Source organism: Cherax quadricarinatus, chromosome 88 (assembly GCF_038502225.1).
Source record: "Cherax quadricarinatus isolate ZL_2023a chromosome 88, ASM3850222v1, whole genome shotgun sequence".
NCBI lineage: Eukaryota > Metazoa > Arthropoda > Malacostraca > Decapoda > Parastacidae > Cherax > Cherax quadricarinatus.
Genome location: NC_091379.1, coordinates 3,944,690 through 3,964,968, shown reverse-complemented (window position 1 = coordinate 3,964,968; position 20,279 = coordinate 3,944,690). Strand labels below are relative to the sequence as shown.

Sequence of the window (20,279 nt, the reverse complement as noted above, 5' to 3'; positions counted from 1 at the left end):
GTTAGCTCTTCGTTGTGGTCCTCCACCAACTCTTCTACATCCTCCAAACTCACATCCAACCCCATGGAACTCCCCAATGCCACAATAGAGTTCACAACTGACATAGGCTCATCAGGGTCAGCCACAAACCCTTCAAAATCCCTCTTGTGGACACAATCTGGCCACAATTTTCTCCAAGCATAGTTCAAAGTCCTGGTAGTAACTCCCTCCCAAACCTTACCTATAAGGCTTATGCAATGGAGGATACTGAAGTGTTCTTTCCAAAAATCTCTTAGGGTCAAGTGAGTGTATGAGGTCACATTAAAGCACCTTTGAAACATTTCTCTGGTGCAGAGTTTTTTAAAGTTAGCAATGACCTGCTGGTCCATGGGCTGGAGGAGAGGAGTGGTATTCAGGGGCAAGAACTTTACTGTAATGATCCCAAACTCCTGCAGAATTAGGTCATCCAAGTTTGGAGGATGAGCAGGTGCATTGTGCATTACTAGGAGGCACTTGAGATCCAATTTCTATTCCAGGAGGTAATTCTTCACACTAGGGCCAAACACTTCATTGAACCACTCGACGAAAATTTCTCATGACCCATGCCTTATTATTAGATCTCCAAAACACACACAATTTACTCTTCATAACATGGTTTTTTTTTTAACACTCTGGGATTTTCACAATGGTACACTAGTAACGGCTTCACTTTGAAATCCCCACTAGCATTAGTACAGAACATGAGAGTCAGCCTGTCTTTCATAGGCTTGTGTCCTGGCAGTCCCTTTTCCTCCTGAGTAATGTAGGTCCTCTTTGGCATTTTCTTCCAAAAGAGGCCTGTTTCGTCACAATTGAACACTTGTTCAGGTTTCAGTCCTTTAGCCTCTATGTACTCCTGGAATTCAGTTATGAATTTTGTAGCTGCAATTTTGTCCGAACTGGCAGCCTCACCATGCCTTATCACACTGTGTATGCCACTACGGCTCTTAAATCTCTCAAATCAACCTTTGCTGGCCTTAAATTCACAAATATCAGTACTCGTTGCAGGCAATTTGTTTACCAGATCGTCATGCAACTGCCTAGCCTTTTCACAAATAATCGACGTCATAAGACTGTCTCCTGCTAATTGTTTCTCGTTTATCCACACCAATAATAAAAACTTCTCGACCTCTTCAAGTACTGGTGATCTCATTTTTGTCAGCATATTTACCCCCTTTCCTAGGTAGTAGGTTGGTAGACAGCAACCACCCAGGGAGGTACTACCGTCCTGCCAAGTGAGTGTAAAACGAAAGCCTGTAATTGTTTTACATGATGGTAGGATTGCTGGTGTCTTTTGTCTGTCTCATAAACATGCAAGATTTCAGGTATGTCTTGCTTCTTCTACTTACACTTAAGTCACACTGTGCATACATGTACAAGCATATATATACACACCCCTCTGGGTTTTCTTCTATTTTCTTTCTAGTTTTTGCTCTTGTTTATTTCCTCTTATCTCCATGGGGAAGTGGAACAGAATTCTTCCTCCTTAAGCCATGCGTGTTGTAAGAGGCAACTAAAACGCCGGGAGCAAGGGACTAGTAACCCCTTCTCCTGTATATATTACTAAATGTAAAAGGAGAAACTTTCGTTTTTCCTTTTGGGCCACCCCGCCTCGGTGGGATACGGCCGATGTGTTGAAAGAAAGATTTACCCCCTTTGCAACAACAGCTTCCTTGATTTCCTTTTTCTTGGCCACGATGGAAAATATGGTTGCACGGGATTTGTTATACATCCTGGCCAGTTCGGCCACACGTACGCCACTTTCATATTGTTCAATGATGTTTTTCTTAAATTCAATCATATTTCTCACCTTCTTTACCAAAGGCTTGGCACTAGGAGCTTTCTTTGGAGCCATGGTAGCTTATTTAGCACTTGCAAGCACTAAAATGAATGGAATATTATGAAATATTTCGTATGAACACGTGAGGGGACCGTCGCTCACTGGTAAACAATGGCACACTGGCTGGGAAGGGAGGCCAAGGCGGCTCAGAGCCGTGAGTACGCGTCCAGGACAAACGACGATTAGCGAGTTAACCAACTTCTGAAAAGGACGACTATCGAGCCCGACTATTATCAAGGGACCACTGTATTTCATTATTGTGAGTCAACAAAATGAGTAAATTCGTTTTTTTTCGAATGGGTTGAAATATAGTTGCTCATGTTAGATGATTTTACTGTTTAAATACATAAGATTACATTCACATTACATTAACATCATAGAGAGAAATTTTATAAATTCAAAATCAAGTTCATAATCTTTATTTCCACGGTACAGAAATGTACAAAAATGGACGACATTTAAATAATATTGCTCATGGAAAGATCCTGGTTATGTAGACAGTTGCTTGTGTAGTCACACAAATCTTGTTCAGAGCTCAAGGATTTATTTATCCATTTACTAAAATCAGTCCCCACATGAGAGGTGTCTTGATGCTGCTGGGGGTTCTTAATCCAAGGAACTGGACCATCCACTATTTCTTTGGAACAAACTCGATTGCCTGCTATTCCCCAGGTGGTGTGTGATTCATAAAGGTTTAGTGCTCCCAATAATAATAATTTCTCACTCCGTAAGCCATGCATGTCGTAAGAGGTGACTAAAATGCCAGGAGCAAGGGGCTAGTAACCCCTTTCCCATATAAATTGCAAAATTTAAAAAAAAAAAAAACTCATTTTTAGGTCACCCTGCCTTAGTGGGATGCAGCTGGTTTGTTGAAAATAATAATAATAATAATAATAATACACTATAACTTGTCTGGTAAAGAGTTAATTAATCCCCAGGAAGGCCTGTATATTCTGACCTGCCTGTGTTCTGATAGAAGCACTATAGGTACATGTTAATCCTTTCGTGGCCTTAAGGGTAGTGAAGGGTTCTTGTTCCAAAGAATTGAAGCTACCTTCCCCTCTCTTTGGACCAAACTTGAGTACCCTCCATTGCACCCCTTGAGTACCTTCCATTGTATGACCCCTTTGGGTTTATGGCTCATCCATAATTATATTCTACGTACACCTACCATCCGACTTACGACCTGCTCGACTTACAACCGCTCGACTTAGGACCGTGTTTTTATGCCAAATTTCTGGGAAATAAACAACTATTTGTGTTGTACACAGTGTTTATCCTAAACTTTACAGTATAAAATACAGCACTAACAGCATAAAAAGTAAAGTAAAACATGAAATACCAAAATAAAACAATAAAATAAAGTCATTACAAAAATATTTTGTTGATATTCAGTAGTAAAGTTAGACTTATGACCATTTCGACTTACGACCGGTTTCTCGGAACCGAATTCGGTCGTAAGTCAGATGGTAGGTGTATTAGTAATATGTATATCCATTAATGATTTGGGGGGATCATCCCAGCAGCTCAGTTTTGAACCAGGTCTCCTAAACTGAAAGATATATTGCAGTTATAGGAACTGTGTACTAAGTAATACACAGGAGCATTGAATAAGTGACTACTGAATATCAGAAATTTTTAGGATTTACCTGTCATTTTGCACCAGAAAAGCCTGGCCCAGGCAGGGCTTTTTGGGTAGGACAGCGCTGCACGACCCTTGTCGGTTTAGAGCTTTATTATTTGATTATAATGATGATAATTTTAGATTATGGGAGCAAGGAGCTGGTAACCCGTTCTCCTGTACAAATTACTAAATTTAAAAAGAAAAACTTTTCTTTTTCTTTTTGGGCCACCCTGCCTTGGTGGGATGCGGCCAGTTTGTTGAAAAAAAAAAAATTTAGATTAGGAAAGCTCTCAAAGACTGTTAAAGGTATATCAGTGTTGGGACCTACAGAATTTGGCAGGATGTGAATATTTGATTCTCCTCCATCAGGGATAATTCCTTTGATGAATCTTTGTAGATTGATGATCAGGTGCACACACTTCACTCATAGCCACCAGCTTGCAGGTACTCCTGCCTCTCTCTGACTTGTGGCATGCAGCATCAATTAAAAATCCATTAAACTCTCAGTGTTAAGACTCCTAAAAGTTCCCTGAGGCCCCTACAGACACATTTTACCTATTTGTCCATGACTTCAGAAATTTTTGCTTACATCATGGTTTTTAAAAGTATCAGGAGTGCCTGTAGGGGCCTCAGAGAACTTTTAGGAGTCTTAACATTAACAATTTAATGGATTTTTAATTGATGTTGGATATTTTGACTTTGCTTGATAGTACAGTGTTTGGGTTGTAGGTTTTATTTGTAATAGTACAATAGGTTTTATTTGTAGTAGTAGAGTAAGTTATATTTTTGTTACTTAGTTTAATCTTGGATGTTCATTTGTGTATTTTGTATTTGTTTTTAATTTCCAAGAGCACCCATTGATCTCAAAGGTCAACACACTCTTCAAATCTCAATTTCCTTTCAGATATTGATCAGATGCTCTTCTGGCTATTGCCTGTCAAGTAGAAGGGAAGTCTTTCCATGAGTGGTTGGGAATTCTGGGACACTGGGTCTAGAAAATGACCATGAACAATCAAGTTGGTAAGCTGACTTTATTTTAATTTTTTCAGAATTATTTTTATTTTTTTTTTTAATCTTTAAGCCTAGAGGTTGACTGTTTCAAATTTTATATTAATCCAAAAGGTTTTTTCCTAGTAGTTGAGTGTGGTATATGGATAAGTGAGTATGTATTGGTTAATCGAGTACCCAACTTAGATTTAGATTTATGCTGAAGTGGCTGGCTGATTTTGCACCCCATATTCATTCTGTGGATGGTAGCACATGAGTATAAAGATACTCAAAAGGACTAGGAACTAAACCCCAAAGGGTTAACAGGAGTACATCTGGGTATGTAACTTCCATATATGTTTCCTATATATACCTGGAGAGGGTTTCAGGGGGTCAAGCACCCCTGTGGCCCAGTCTGTGACCATCACAAGTAAATTTTGGATTTTTTTTTTTGACACAGCCATATTCCACCAAGGCAGGGGTATATTTACTTGAAATGTCTGGTATTTTATTCTCAGTAAGATACCGTGACATGTCGCATTCCTCCATATGTGGACAATCAAGCACATAGTGTTCGAGAGAGTGACCATGAAGCTGATCACATATATACTTTCTGTTGAGTTTGATCATCATCTGTGTGTATGCCAAACTGCCAGAGGTACTTGTATTGAAGCCTAATCCCAGCTACCACGATATTAGTCAGTCTGTTTACGTAGCAAATTGCTCTATAAATACACTTCTTTACATTTATGTTATCATATTGAGTTACCAGTATAGATCAACTCAGGTTTCTGTATGTATTCCTATAACATTCAGATACATTATTTACTTCTCTCTTAATGTTGTTTCTAATGCCTGACAAAAATGTACTCAAGGAGTTCTACGATCTCCGTAACAAATGTTTGGAAAAGGATGAATAAAATACAAACAGCTTAATGAACTTTATTAGGGGACTTAAAAGTACAAAATATCATTATTTGGTCATTTGACCTTTTGCTTTCATTACTTTTTATTCTTTTGGTTCAGTACACGGTTAGCAACAAAAAAAAAAAATCACATTTCACTCTAAAGAATTTTTTGTGTGGACTGTTCTTGTTTTTCCCTTCAAGGTACTACTTGCTTTGGTAAATTTATCACTTTATCATGTAGGGGAAATTCAATGTGTAATGGAATTCTTGAGAATTGTACATTAATACAGTTTTTCTCTATATTTTTAAATTTCTATATCTTGCTTTTTCAGTTGAGTATGTTAGTCATTCTGTGAATCAAGTGCCTTCAGTGATGACATTGTAATGATCAAGGAGTCAATTATTATTATTATAATCAAAAAGAAGCGCTAAGCCACAAGGGCTATACAGCGCTGCAGGGCAGGAAGGAAGCGAAGGCATCAGGTGGCAAAAGGGAGATGGATAAGTAATAGGTTACGGATAACAGCGGGGTAGTGGATGGTGAAAGGGTAAAGGGCAGCAAGAGACTGAACTAGAAAGGGCTGAGGGGAGTGCGAAAAGTATCATCAGAGTTTGTGGAGTAAATCAGTCGTTGTCAAGAAGTCAATGAGAGAGTCAGGATTAAAGGAGGGTCCATCAGCAAGAAGGGAAGGTAAAGAGAGAGTAGTAGAACGAAGACGACGTTGGAGGTAAATTCTGCATGCTCGTTGATAGAGAGGGCAGTCTAACAGAATGTGGCTAATCGATACTGGAACTTGACACTGCTCACAGAGAGGAACAGGGTGCCTCTCCATGAGATACCCATGAGTAAGACGAGTGTGGCCAATGCGAAGGCGGGAGAGAGTGGTCTCCCAACCTCGGCACTGATGACAAGAAGACGGCCAGTAACCTATGCTCGGTTTAATAGAATGAAGTTTGTTACCAAGCAGAGTTGACCAATGTTGTTGCCAACGGGTGCGAAGGTGGGTAGCTATTGCAGCAAAATAGTCCAGAAATGGAACACCTCAATAGGAAATTGGTAGGTCATGTACTGCTGACCGCGCAGCAGTGTCTGCCTGTTCATTGCCCTGTACGTCGACATGACCAGGGACCCAACAAAAAACAATATCTTTATGTTTGGTAGAGATACGGCGTAGCCAAAGTTGGATACGGAGAACTAGGGGATGAGATGTATCAAATTTTCGTATAGCCTGTAGAGCACTAAGGGAGTCTGAGACTACTACAAATGATGACACAGGCATAGATGCGATACGAATAAGTGCTGCAAGAATGGCATACAGTTCAGCAGTAAAAATGCTAGCTGAAGATAGTAAATGCCCCCGCACGACGCTGTCCGGAAACACTGCTGCGAATCCGACGGCCGTCTGAAGACTTAGAGCCATCTGTGTACACAGCGGTGGCACGAGAATGGGAGTGGAAGTGATCAAGAAAAAGAGAGCGGGAAGCCACCGTAGGCAGTTGAGCTTTCGAGCAAGGGAGTGAGAAAGAACAGACCCGGACAGCTGGAACTTCCCAGGGGGGTAGGGAAAAGTGAGATGCTACATGAACATATAAAGGTGGTAACTGAAGGGAAGACAAGAGTGAATGTAGGCGAAGAGAAAAGGGACGGAGCAAATAGGGGCGGCGAACGAATAAAGAATGTCTACTAATATCGGTGACCATTCTATAAATGGAAGGATTGTGTAGATCATACGAGCGTACATAGTAGCGAAGGCAATGGGCATCTCGGCGATCAGACAAGGATGGAACATTTGCTTCTGTATAGAGGCTCTCAACAGGAGAAGAGCATCAAGGAGTCAAGCTCAGTGTCATAAATTAACTTTACTGCCATTACGGTGTCAAACAATTCAGTTTGCAGTGTAGAAGCCCAGTTGTTAATTCTTATGTCTATCTCAACATGGTTGCTGTAGTTCTTATCCAGGGAGGTGGCAACAAGAGCAGATATAGCCCTCCCAGTAGGCTTCTGTTTACATCCATCACTCTCTGTAATTTGTGATATATTATTACTACCAGGCAAGAAATTTCTTCCTTGAGCAGTTGCCTCTGCAGTTAATAAAAGGATTACTAGTGATGAGCTTCTTTGAAAGGGATTTTCTTTTTTAAACACACTTGCCATCTCCCACTGAGGCAGGGTGACTTAAAAAAGAAACACTTTCTCCATCATTCACATTATCACTGTCTTGCCAGAGGCATGTAGATACAACAGTTCAGATATCCCTCCAAACAGCAAATATATCTAGCCCTTCCTTTAGAGTGCAGGCACTATACTTCCTACCTCCAGGACTCAAAGTCCAACTTTAAGATATGTAATATTAAACGAATGTAACTTCCATGGAGGGATGAAATACTCTTGTTGTCTGTAGATATAGTTCATGCAGGTTATAAAATTTAATATAACTGCATGTTATCAAAACCCATTGTCATTTATGTATTTACTTTAGACATTTAGCTAGAGTTGTGGTGACAGTCATGTTTATTCCTTAACATTCTAATCAGTGGCGGCTCGTGTACAGGCACTGCGGAACTGCAGCACCCCTTATTTTTACTCGGATGTTATCGATAACATTCAATATAATGAGTTTTTTCTTTAATTCTTTCTTTATGCTTGTACATTATATAATCCGCTTAATGTCAGTAGCCATCCCCTAGTAAATGAAAAAATTACAAAAATTCTTGTATGGAACTGTGCGCTTCACAGTTCCAGCAACTCAGTGTGGCTGTTGTGCACATGCGCATATGTTGAAGATAAGATGCTGCATGCTAGGTAAAGAGAGCACTGTCACTGACGCAGTGCCGACCCTGTTGTGCAAGTGTAAGGTAGTGTTTCTTTTTGACACAGCGACATGTGTTGTGCTTAAAAACCACGTACATGTACCATATTCTTGAATATGATAAAGTGTAGAATTAGATGATTATCATGCTACCAGCTATTTCATTTAATTCATAGTTTTTTCGGGTCTTTTATTTCACACAATATTAAAACAATGGCTAAAAATTTTCTGAAGTAGCACCTCCACTAATTTTAGCTACAAGCCGCCACTAATTCTAATGCAAAACAGTGTTAATTGTAATTAGCTTATTTTCGTATTAAGAACCTCGGTAGATTTAGGACAGGCAAGAGTAATTCAGAGGGCTTCATTTTGCATCAGCTTCAAGGGCTAGAGAGATCTTTCTTAAGCTAGTATTAACATAAGCACAGCATAATCATTTGAGGGTCTAACATACATAGGCTGCATCATTCTCATTGTTCTTACATTGTCACCATAGTTGGGATTGTAGCTAGCAAGAGCACCGAGGGCATTTAACCTATCTTTGCATTTCATATCATAAGCTAACATACGCCGAGAAATTTGCTGAAAACACTAAGAAATCAACTTAAAAATTTAAAGGACATTACATAACTGTAATCGGTTTTCAGATTTTTCTTCCCTTATGGCTCAGACTGGGGCCATGCTTTTCTGTTGATTGCCTTTCACCCAGGCTGTTGCTGTTGGCAGTCTCCTGGCCCACATAGCCACCACAGCCTAGTTGATCTGGCATTAGGCAGAGATAGTAATCCACTTTCCTCTTGAAAAGTTCTGCACCTGTTCTGACAATATTCCTGAATCTTGAAATCACAAGAACACTATTGTAAGCAACTCTGAACACAGGGTTTGAATCCATGGCAAATCAGATCTAAACTAGCAGGCCAGTGCACTATCCACTGTACCATGCCAGCCTAACAAGATTCATGCAGCTAAGTGTATTTCTGTACACAATAGGAATGTAAGCATCGGCCCCACTGTGACCACAAATGCAGATTTTTACAGACGAATCTCACTATCAGCATGGCTGTGGCAAGCTCTAGTTTACAGTCGTCATTACAATTTTGCAAGTCATTTATAACGGCTCTGAACAGACATGAGATTGAGTTTGCCACAGTTATGCTGGTGTAACAGTCATACTTGTAAATTCTTTCTATTAGTACCCCTGTGGCTGGATCTGCTACCCAAATGGACCCCAGTTCGAGTCTCCATCCATTCTTCTGTTTATTCATTGATAGTTGCTCTTTACGACTTGATAATTCATTGATAGTAGAGTTGTTTATTAGAATATTTTGGTCTTAATCCCAGATCTTCATCATGATTTATTTGGTTAAAAATTATCTGTCCAAGTATTACAGAATTAATAATACCTAAATTGAGCCATAAAATTAAAATTTTATGGCTCATATCCAATGCATACATACCTAGACAAATGTAACACCCACTAGCTACACTTGTTAAAAAATTTGCTCTCGCATTGCTAATGAGGGTCTTGGAAATTAAAATTTTAAGTTTCTCTTAATTATTTTGCATAAAAGTTGGCTTATACTGTATCACATTGACCACTGCATTATTGGACTAATTGTTCTTTCTAAATTGTGACCAAAAAGTGCAATATGTATACTTAGATTTCTAGGCAAATCATTTGAAATCCTTCTTACCCTCATGAAGATTGAAATGTCTAATTTGTATTGTGAACATCTTTGTTTACACTTGACAGCTGATAATAATAATTGTTATTATAATACTATACAGTGGACCCCCGCATAACGATTACCTCCGAATGCGACCAATTATGTAAGTGTACGTATTTATGTAAGTGCGTTTGTACGTGTATGTTTGGGGGTCTGAAATGGACTAATCTACTTCACAATATTCCTTATGGGAATAAATTCAGTCAGTACTGGCACCTGAACATACTTATGGAGTGAAAAAATATCGTTAACCGGGGGTCCACTGTATATGATTTCTATTGCTTATTCTTTGACAAATTTATCAGGTAGTTGTCAACAACAGATAAGAGTTCTTAAAATGATATCTTGGTTAAATGGATCTGTGTGCTTCTGAATGACTGACACCAGACATTCCTTGTCTATAGCAAACTGCTCTGTAGCCTCTTTAGGCATCTCTAACATGATAGTAGTTGGTGTTAATTTTACAGTTGGTGCAGTCTAGTGTTAGCATGCTTTCCATCTCACCTGGTAGGCATCAGCAGACTAATATATTTCTTAATCTACCATAGATCAGAGGGGAAAGCTACAGTCTGTGAAACACCAAGGAAGTCAGAATTACAGGCCTGAAGACCAAAGTCCAAGTAATCAAATGAAGCTCACATAATACCTGGGAAGGATGGTAAGTAATTATTCTATTTAAAAAAACTGTACCTATGTTTTTAACAGCATATTTAAAATAGCTGGTGATGCTAGTACCAGGCTTGCTGGTTGGCCAGCTGACCCTTGTGGGTTATGTAGGCTTTTATTGAGATTTTGTATACATAGTATACAAATATTTTTTTGTAATGGTCTTGAGAGCACACAGGTGTTATGGAGACATAAAAAGGACACTCAGTAGATTTAACCTAGGATAATCCAATAGTCAAATGTGACTTACTTCCGTTGGAGTTTCTCAGCATGTTGATACAAGAGGTTCCCTATTGTTGAGTAAAAACTGCTTTCTTAAGTTTCTGGGCCCTAGTTTTTCCCAGTCTGTATTACCATAATTGATCCTCCTAAAGCAGCAACATTGTCACAGTTGAGAAGCTTGGGTTACTGTCTGTGACCCACCACCCTTCAAGTAAGAAATACCTTGATGCTGGTGAAAGGGCTCTTGAGCCACAGGATTAGAGCTCCTCTTCCTTGGAAAGGAAAATCTACATAATTAACACCAATGTCGCTCATGTAAATCTTTGTCTTGAGCTTGGCTCCCTCAAATAAGCTGTAAGTGGTAAATTTTGGTGCAGTGTGCACAGCTTAAATAATCCTGTCCCATCTAGTGCTTCATGGAAAATCTGACCTGGTGTTAGGTTTAAAATAGTGACTTTGAGGTGTGTTTTAGTGGGTTTTCTGGTTTTACTGCAGTTTCTTGGTATCAGTTGATAGAATGGAAGACATGCTAGTGAAATAGTTATTATGATTTTAGTTTGTTTCAGACCAGGAGTAACTTGAAATACAGCTCATAGTGGCAGAAATATTCAGTTTTTGAGATTTTCCTGAGGATGGGTAGGGCTTCCCTGGCCCAACTTATAGGTTTTTACTAGGTCTGCTTCAGTTATTGGAACATCATAAATCATAACCAGTCACTGTTGATTATATTTTATTAGTCTGAGAAATAGAGTAAAACTTCAATTTTTTTGTGATGGATTCGAAATGGAGGGCATGTGTTATATAAGAGAAGCCTGGGGACATGATTAATTAATAGAGGAAAGGTTGCTTTAGCAGTTGAAATGCCTAATGTTTATTTTGGAGTATTTTTAGATTAATTTTTTTTTAATTTCAAGTAAAATTAGCCAAATTACTGACTAGAGTAGTTCTGATAGTTAAATGGGCAGGTTTGTGCTAGGGTCAATAGAATGGAAGACATTCTAGTGAAATAGCTAGAAATTGGGTCAATTTGAGCATTGGAATTGGCTTAAAATATAATTCGAGAATTGGCAAAATTGCCAATGCTTAAATTGCACCCACTGTTCATTAACTGCATCCCCTTGTCTGGCCTACATAACTCTTACCTCCATTTTGAATCCGGTATCACACAAATTCAAGTTCTACCCAATTTCTCGGATGATAATATATAACCAAGAATGAATGGTTATGGTTTAGGCCATCCCAATAATTAAAACAAACCTAGTAGAAACCCATAATATAGACTGGGGGGAAGGGGGGCTAGGGAAACTGATCAAAATCATCACTACTTCACTAGTATATCTTCTATTCTATCAGTTGATACCAAGAAACAGACAATCATACCATAAAAATCACCCTAGAAAACACTGTCACTATTTTAAATCAAACATGCAGTGAGGCTTTTTTTTATATACATTGTGTGGGGCAGGATTTTTTTTATTATGCATACTGATTCTTTCATATCTACGTCAAAATTTACCACTAACAGCACATTTGAGGGAGCTGTGCTACAACATAGGTCTATATTAGTAACACTGTTGCCAGTGATGCCAGTGTTAATTTTTCTTCTGTTTTTATTGCATTTTCTTCATACTATCCATTCCAACATTTTTTTATTTTCACTCTTGCAGAAGCCAATATTCCACCTCTTGCTGTCTGTCATTTCTGTCTCTCCATTTGTTACTCTCCTTATTCCCTTTTATTCATATTATACCATCAATATTGTTCTACACACCTACATTATTATTACAGTATTATATTCACAGAAAGATCTAAACCACTCTAGGTTACTAAACAAAATACCCACAACAATTTTCTTTATTCTGGAGTATTTGTTATTACTCACCTTTCACCTCTCACTAACCTTTCAGAGTGCAAGCACTGCCTTTCACACTTTCAGGACTTAGTCTGGTTAATGAATTTCCCTGAATATCTTCATATTACCGTTAATCTCAATTCACCCTTAAATAACATGCTAACACAAGCCTGCTGGATGCTCAAAGCCTCCTTTACCCCCCCATCAACCATTCCTGGAACAGCCCATACCTCTCCTGCTTTCTACCCCAGAATTATACACCCTCTTTGTCATCCTATCACTTTCCATCCTCTCTAAAATGCCCAAACTACCTCAGCAACTTCTCCTCAGCCCTTTTAATAATACTCTTGGTGACCCCCACAATGCCTGTTAATTTCTACACTTCTGACCCTCTGCATAATATTCACACCATACATTGCTCTCAGACATGACATCTCCAGTTCTCTAGCTTCCTTCTTGCTGCAATGTTTGAAGACCATGCCTTACACACCCAAACAAAGGTGTTGGTTTTAGTAACCTACCACTTATTACATACATTTGCAAAATTTGCCACATAGCCTCCCTGTTGACCATATTGTATGCCTTTTCTAAATCCATTTATGCAGCAAACAGCTCACTTATATGCTTCAACATTAACACTTGGTATACACATGCTCTACCCTTCCTAACTCCTTCCTGCTCCTTTGCATTCCTTATTTGTCTCTTACATCTAACCCTTTTAATTATGCTTCTACTGATATATGTAGCACTTGGGTATCTTCATTACCAAAGTGTTTCAGCTGCACAGCAAGCTTCTTCAGTTGAATATAAGGGGGACTGTAACACTGGAGACAGTAGCAGCAGTAGTTTTAACATGATCAGTCCCTCAAGCCTTAAGTATAGGTATGCAGCCGGACCTTGTATACTAGAGCTTGTAGACCGACAAGGCTGATGGACTGATTACATCACTACTACTACTACTGTGTTATATTTGCCTGCATTCAACTGAAAAAGTCTGTTGTGCAGGCTAAATGTTTGAGGACTAAAGATACCAAAGTGTTACAAATCTTTTATTCTTAACATTGTCAGCAATAGTATAATTCTACCATACAATTTACCTGGTATACTCAGCAGACTTATCCCCCTGTAATTCTTACACTTTTTCTTGTCCCCTTTTCTCTGATATGAAACACTAGTCATGCTCTATGACAATTCTTAGGTACCTTGCCTTCTTTCATGCATTTATTAAACATATAGACCAACCACTCCTCCGCTTCCACTTGCTCTTAACAGGTCTTCGTCTCATCTGTCCCAGCTGCTTTACTCCCATTCTGCCCATTGCATCATACACTTTTTTCCAGTTATCCCTCCCTTCTCAGTATATGAAATCACTTTATCAGTAGTAGTATTAGTATAATCAGGAGTTAGCATTAAACCTGTAGAAGTCATACAGCTCATGGGGTAATGGGAGGTGATCCAGATTGATCCAAGGGAGGTGAAGATAGATTCACTTTCTTGGATCAGAAGCCCCCTTCCTTGAGGGGCCTTGTATTAAAAAATATCTTGCTTTTCATCATTTTCACTACATATAAACATGTACAGGTGTGAAATGTTGGTGGTGGAATGAACACTAGTCAGTGGAAATGAGAAACTTACTTTATACACATCTTCAAGTAAATTTCCCCATTGCTATGCACATAAGTATACATACAAACATTTATGTTCATAGTAAATAATTTTAACATTCAAGCCTCTTATTGTCTCGCCCTTTTCATTCTTTGCTGCCGCTTCATCCAGGGACTAAACACACAGTGCAGAGTTCACCTTTTTTATATGACATTTTGCTCAGGATTGAGCTTTGTCAGGTCTGATAGTGATATCTGGTAAAGCTCAAACCAGAATTGAACCACTGAAAATATAGACTTGCTCTGAATTATGACTACACCCACTTGGTGCCTTATTGCCTCAGTCACCACCATATCACTCCTTACATTCTTGGGTCTACCTTGGTTATTCACTCTTCGAGGTTATAACAAAAGGCATCCCTAACCTTTCCTCTGTATTTATTTATTTATTTATACAATTGTAAAAGTACAGAGAGGCAAACATGTACAGTGTGTATACTCTCAATTCACAAAAATTTCCAGGAAAATATACATTATTTTACATCACCCAGAGTAAAGGCAGCATTTATCTCATTCACATTAAAATTACACATCTTATGATCCTCATCTTGTCCCATTTGAACCATAGTTGCTAGTATTCTCAAATTCATATCTAGCCCTTATTATTATATACATCTCTTCATACACCCATCTATTCTCTGGTAGTGCCACTTCCTGTTATTTCTGATAAATACCTACTTAGTGCCTTAATATTCCTTAACATGCATTACTTATATATGCCTGTATTCATTCATTCCACACATCATAACACTTGTACATTATTCACTAAGTGGCTGCAGGAATGCAACCTTCATAGGATGCTCCCTATGTTATTGGATACATTATCATTTTATCTCTGATAACAGAAAGCTGCCATCTTAAGCATCCTTTGGCAGAGTTTTATTTTGCTAGATTCCACACATGTTTCTCCTTTGTTCAAAGTTGCAAACCAGGTTTCTCAATCTACCCAATTTCTTCTCTGATTGTACTTCATCACTCTGAAGTAAGCAATGCCAAGATGCTCATCTATCTTTCCTTAAGAGGTACTTGTATATACAGTAACTCCTTTGTCCCCATTCAGTATGTACAAATGGGAATAAAAACAATTATTTCTCCCACTGTATTAACTTTACTGGAGTTAAAAGACAAGTTTTCATCATCTTCACAAATTGAATAGTGTGAAGAAATTTTATTGTATTACATACAAATAACCTTACCTGTTTATAAAAGAAAATTAGTTTACAAAATAAAACTTTATAATGAAGACTCTTAGAGCAGGGTAAAGCAACAGTAATCTGGTTGACTCAGTTACCCACTACTGTTTGTGGGAGAACTAGGGGGATCTCCACCCTATGGTGGAGTCCATAAAGTCTTTGTGTTCCATACTACCCTTTCTGAGAATGAATGAATTTTATTTTTTTCATTGCAAATTTTTTTTGTAACATTCTTTTCGTTTGTGTATACTGTACTTGCCAAGACAATCCGTACCCTTTCCACACCTTGTATCTCAAGTGTATATATTACAGCTGGTTGTGATCAGTGAACTAAAATTTAAAATCATCACTATCCTGTTTCCCAATGTCATGTAGTGGGAATCTAAAATGTATTAATTTAAAGTCTTTCTATAGTTTTAAACATGAATTTATGAAGACAAATTAGAGCTTGAAACATTTGATAGTTTCTGCATATGGCCACCCCTGAAAAGGGAGCTCTCTTAACAGAGCAAGTACTCAGTGATATACGAAAATCAATTAATGTGACACTAATCAGCTAGGATATCAATAAATGATTAAAATGACAAAATCTACATATTGTGAAAGGAATGCAAAAATTTTGGGTGCATAAAAATAAAATTTCTAAAATCATGTCCTGTTAGAGTAGGAAACAATACTGATGCATCTAAACAAATTTTATATCAATTTAATTGTGCATTAGAATATAAATAAATGGTTTAAAAATATTTAAGGATACAGTATATCATCCAAGGATAGATAATGGAGGTACATGGTGTAGCCTTTGAAATCATTTATTTGATAACATTCATACCTAATAGTAAAAGTTTGTATGTTACAGTACATATAAACAGTGCTTCTTCGTCTCTGGCACAGTGGGTCAGCCTCCCTGCCTTTGGCCACACGGGAGGGGGATAGTGCATGCTGCTTGATGCATTAAGGCCAATGAATCAATTACATTATGGTATACCAAAAATCTTACCCCTATTATTACTATTTTGTTTTTAATCCGAAAGCATCAGCAACGAGCACTACCCCTGAACCACTGGCCTGCTGGTATACTGAGGGACCATGGCGGGCAGCCGTGACACTGAGCGATTACTAGGTCATTGCCTTGTTTAAGGAATGGGTCAGTGTCACGGGTAGTGGCTACAGCATTTTAGTAAATGCAACCAAGAATATCCTGTACCTGACACTAAAATAATCTAGTTTGAGCTTTCAGATGAACCTTAAAACACAAATGGGTCTGCAGCTCACTGCAGAATCTAACAAAACATCATGGTAATTAATATCATGAGGACTGGCTTTCCTTGCAGCCAAAATACTTACAATGCAACTTATGCATGACAATACAAAAGACAGTAATGTACATGTAATTCACACTCACATAGCAAAGAGGTTAGAATGGTTAAGTAAACTAAGTGAAATGAGTGAATGGAATGCTTCCAGGCAAGAGACAAATTGGGCAATGGACAATAATACAAAACGGTCCTCATAGAAAATGGGTTGTAGCTGAGAGAGCAGGGCAATTGGCAACAAATTACCTACAGGAGTATGGGTGATGGGATATACCTTGCACTCAGTTTTACTTGCCCAATTTGCCACGCTTGGAAACATAAGTAGCACTTATCTTTCGCCTCCACAATTGATTCTAATGTACAAGCACACAACTCTTGCTCAAAAAATGAAATTAATGTAATCTTAGAAATAAGGTGGGTGTCTCAAAATGACCCATCCTGCATAAATAAGGTGGCTAAACAATGAAAACAATAACTGGTTACATGAAAAATATCCTTAAAATGTGTAAGAATGCACCAATTTTGCAGTCTTTCCTATACCGTCCTAAAGGGGAGAAAAAGTAGCAAGATTGTACTACATATACTATTACAAAACTGGAACATATACACAGCAAAAATACACAGTATCTCTACAAGAATTGTGAGAAAATTACGTATTTTGGTACAGGACGGTATTGGAGAGTCCATCTAGGCAATACATTTACAGTTATTCATAAGTATTCAATACAGGAGGTTTATTCTTGCATCATTCACTACAGCGAACAGCGAGAAGAGACAGAAGAGAGCTTTAAGTTACATGGAGACAACTACGGTATACCTCAGCAGCTCAGAAAAATCAGGAAACGAGATGACGGCCCTTTAGCTGACTACAGGAGTCAAAATAACGCTAACAGTTCATGAAAAGAGGGCAGGCTACTCTGCTTATTCTTTGTAGTTATACTTTTGTCAATGAAGAACATTGTTTTTCGTATACTGCAGTATTATCACTGTATACTTGTGGTCTAGCTACCTTGCACTACTCCTGCACTACCCATACAAACATGCGCACTTGGCAGCCTCGGGTCCTTTGGGCCACCACTGGTGCACCACCTAGATCCGATACTGCCCTTACACTACCGTACAAACCGTATGGAAAAGGACTTAACATTACCAAATGTTAAACGGATTGCAAAGAGTATTAGAATTTTCTATCCATACTAATAATATACAGTTACACAAGACCATCTATCTTTTTTCCCTTTTCAAGTCTTATTTATCCATATAAAAATAGACCTACATCAAAGTTCCAGGTCCTCAAGTGTTCATTATCCAGTGTATCACAAGATCATCTGTGTGGTCTCATCTTTCCTACGTAATACCCTGCATCAATCGGGCAGTACCATAAAGGTACTGCCCCACCAACCGTGTCTTGCTGCGGATGGGCCGGGAGGTGCCACACCGTTGTTTTCCTACAGCCATACCTACATCACAAGCACTTGCAACCTGGGTTGGCTAAAATGGTGATGTAAATGTGGTCATCTGCCTCTCGGCCAGGTGTGGCCAGCCAAAGACCATGAAGGAAATTCCACGGACAAGGGAAGGCCACACCCTCCGACTTCCACAAGATCAAGAACACAGTAACTCAAGCCAGTCAGAGACCAGCACATACACACATTACACAATCCATCGGAACACAATTGAACACAAACAAAAACAACAGAAACATCCAATGTGCATTGAAACAACAAACAGACATCTTGAGAGCCAGTTCGGTCTGACCATTACTTTCTTCCAATCTTGGTGCTGCTGCCGTCCAGAGTACGTATACTGGGTTGGATGGGGCCCACTGGGCATTGTGTCCTATAGCCACGCCAAGGTGGGGTGGACCGCCCAGTGGAGCATGTGCAGGGCCGGGGGGGCAGCCGGGCCTCACTGGCCACGCTCCCCTATGCTACATGGATACAGAGGCTTGTACGGGTCGCCGCGGACCGCCTGGTGGACCGCACCAACCTGGGTGGTCACGCGGGGCGGGAGGGCCGCTAATCACGCTGTAGCCCACCTCGCCGGGGGTGACGCAAAGTACATCTGGCTCAATCGCCAATGAGGAACATGTTTGTATTTTTTAAAGAATGTTCAAACAGCAGAAACTTTATTAAAAGCCTACACATATAAGCAACACGAGTGTGACTATCACATACCAACCGTATACATGGTTCTGGGGCTCCCTGGTACTGGGAGGGTCCACTACCACTGTACCCACCTTCACCTCCCATGCCACCTTCTGTTTCACACATTTAAAACTGGCTATAAAACATACTTTGTTACCTGCTGATTTTCTCATTCATTCATATTTACATTACTTCATATTGTATACAAGATTAATGCATCACAAGCTCTTCCAGTTAACTGAATATGCTTGGACCCTTAACACAGAAACTGGTCTAGTTGTCAGGTGTAATATGGCTGGGTGTGCTCACAGAAGTGTGACCATGGATGGATGGGGTTGGGCATCTGCGTGGACAAGTGGATATTAAGATGGCGTAGCGCTATGGGTCATGAGAGCGTCACCCATGGGCGAGTGGTGGGCGTGGATAGCGGCAGTGTGGTGTGTGGAGTGGCCGTGGGTGGCTACCCGCCCCGGCTCTCGTATACTATGGGCTGGGCGGGCCCCGCTGGTCCCGCTCAGCTGCAGGGCGCACGGCGGCGGCCCGCTGCCTGCACACTGGGCTGACAGCTCTGATCACTGTTGCCTGAGGTGGGCCACATGCAGCCCATGTGGCCAACATACCATAATGTGGTTAGGCCAGAAAAGAGCCACATGCAGCCCGATCGTGGCTGGTGAGCCGGAGTTACACGGCCTGCACTGTGTGTCTGAAGGATGGGTGGGCCGCGGGAGGTAGTGTGGGGGGCGAGGGAGGGCAGCCTGGAACCTAGGTTGGTCACCACTGTTACTTCAGGAAGTTTAGCACAAGGCCAACCAGGCCACCCCACCGCGCCGGCCCGGACTCCACAACCCGCTAACCGCCCACGCGTCTTATTGCTGCTGAAACAAAAGAAAATAATTAGTTAACATTAAAGAGAAATGAAATACATAGTGCAATATATTGTACGGTACAATGTGGTGTATGTAAAAGTCTTCGTGCTCAGACCTTCACTTCACGATTAAACTACATGATACGACACACAACGCTCTTAAATTAAGAAGAGGTGGTCGTGCAAATATCAAGATGCATTACCATGAGAACTGATTAATGCAAGTTAGTACATATAACACCTCAACAATGTAGGTTAAAAAGAAAACTATTAAGCTGAACAGTTCAGTGGAATAAGCTGCAATTAACATGCTGAGAAAACAATTTTTACCGGAGCATTTAAAAGGCACAATCTATACCTCATGTAAGGTAGGCTATGTCAAGGAATACAGAACATCATCTAAACAAGTCATTAATTAGAAGATTGCATACAGAACCATG

The 20,279-nt window shown here is 39.6% G+C and overlaps 1 protein-coding gene and 1 long non-coding RNA gene across 13 annotated transcripts in view; one reads left to right on the top strand and one right to left on the bottom strand.

The window, feature by feature from the left end:
• The window catches only part of LOC138855287 (uncharacterized), a 33,488-nt gene that overhangs the window by 2,283 nt on the left and 10,926 nt on the right, over positions 1–20,279 (top strand). Inside the window, exons 3-4 of one of the 2 annotated variants that reach the window (XR_011394494.1) lie at positions 4,387–4,502; positions 10,463–10,572. This is a non-coding gene — a long non-coding RNA (uncharacterized lncRNA). Of the gene's footprint in view, positions 1–4,386; positions 4,503–10,462; positions 15,195–20,279 lie in introns of those variants that run through there. The other variant, XR_011394495.1, reaches the window with a different exon arrangement.
• The window catches only part of LOC128698664 (homeobox protein extradenticle), a 280,392-nt gene continuing 274,792 nt past the window's right edge, over positions 14,680–20,279 (bottom strand). For 8 of the 11 annotated variants that reach the window (XM_070103865.1, XM_070103862.1, XM_070103863.1 and 5 more), the window contains one exon: positions 18,939–19,846. Coding sequence is in view for 3 of the 11 variants with exons in the window: in XM_070103867.1 (XP_069959968.1) it covers positions 19,841–19,846 (6 nt within the window). In the remaining 8 variants the exon portion in view is untranslated. Of the gene's footprint in view, positions 19,850–20,279 lie in introns of all 11 variants that reach the window. The other 3 variants (XM_070103861.1, XM_070103866.1, XM_070103864.1) reach the window with 2 other exon arrangements.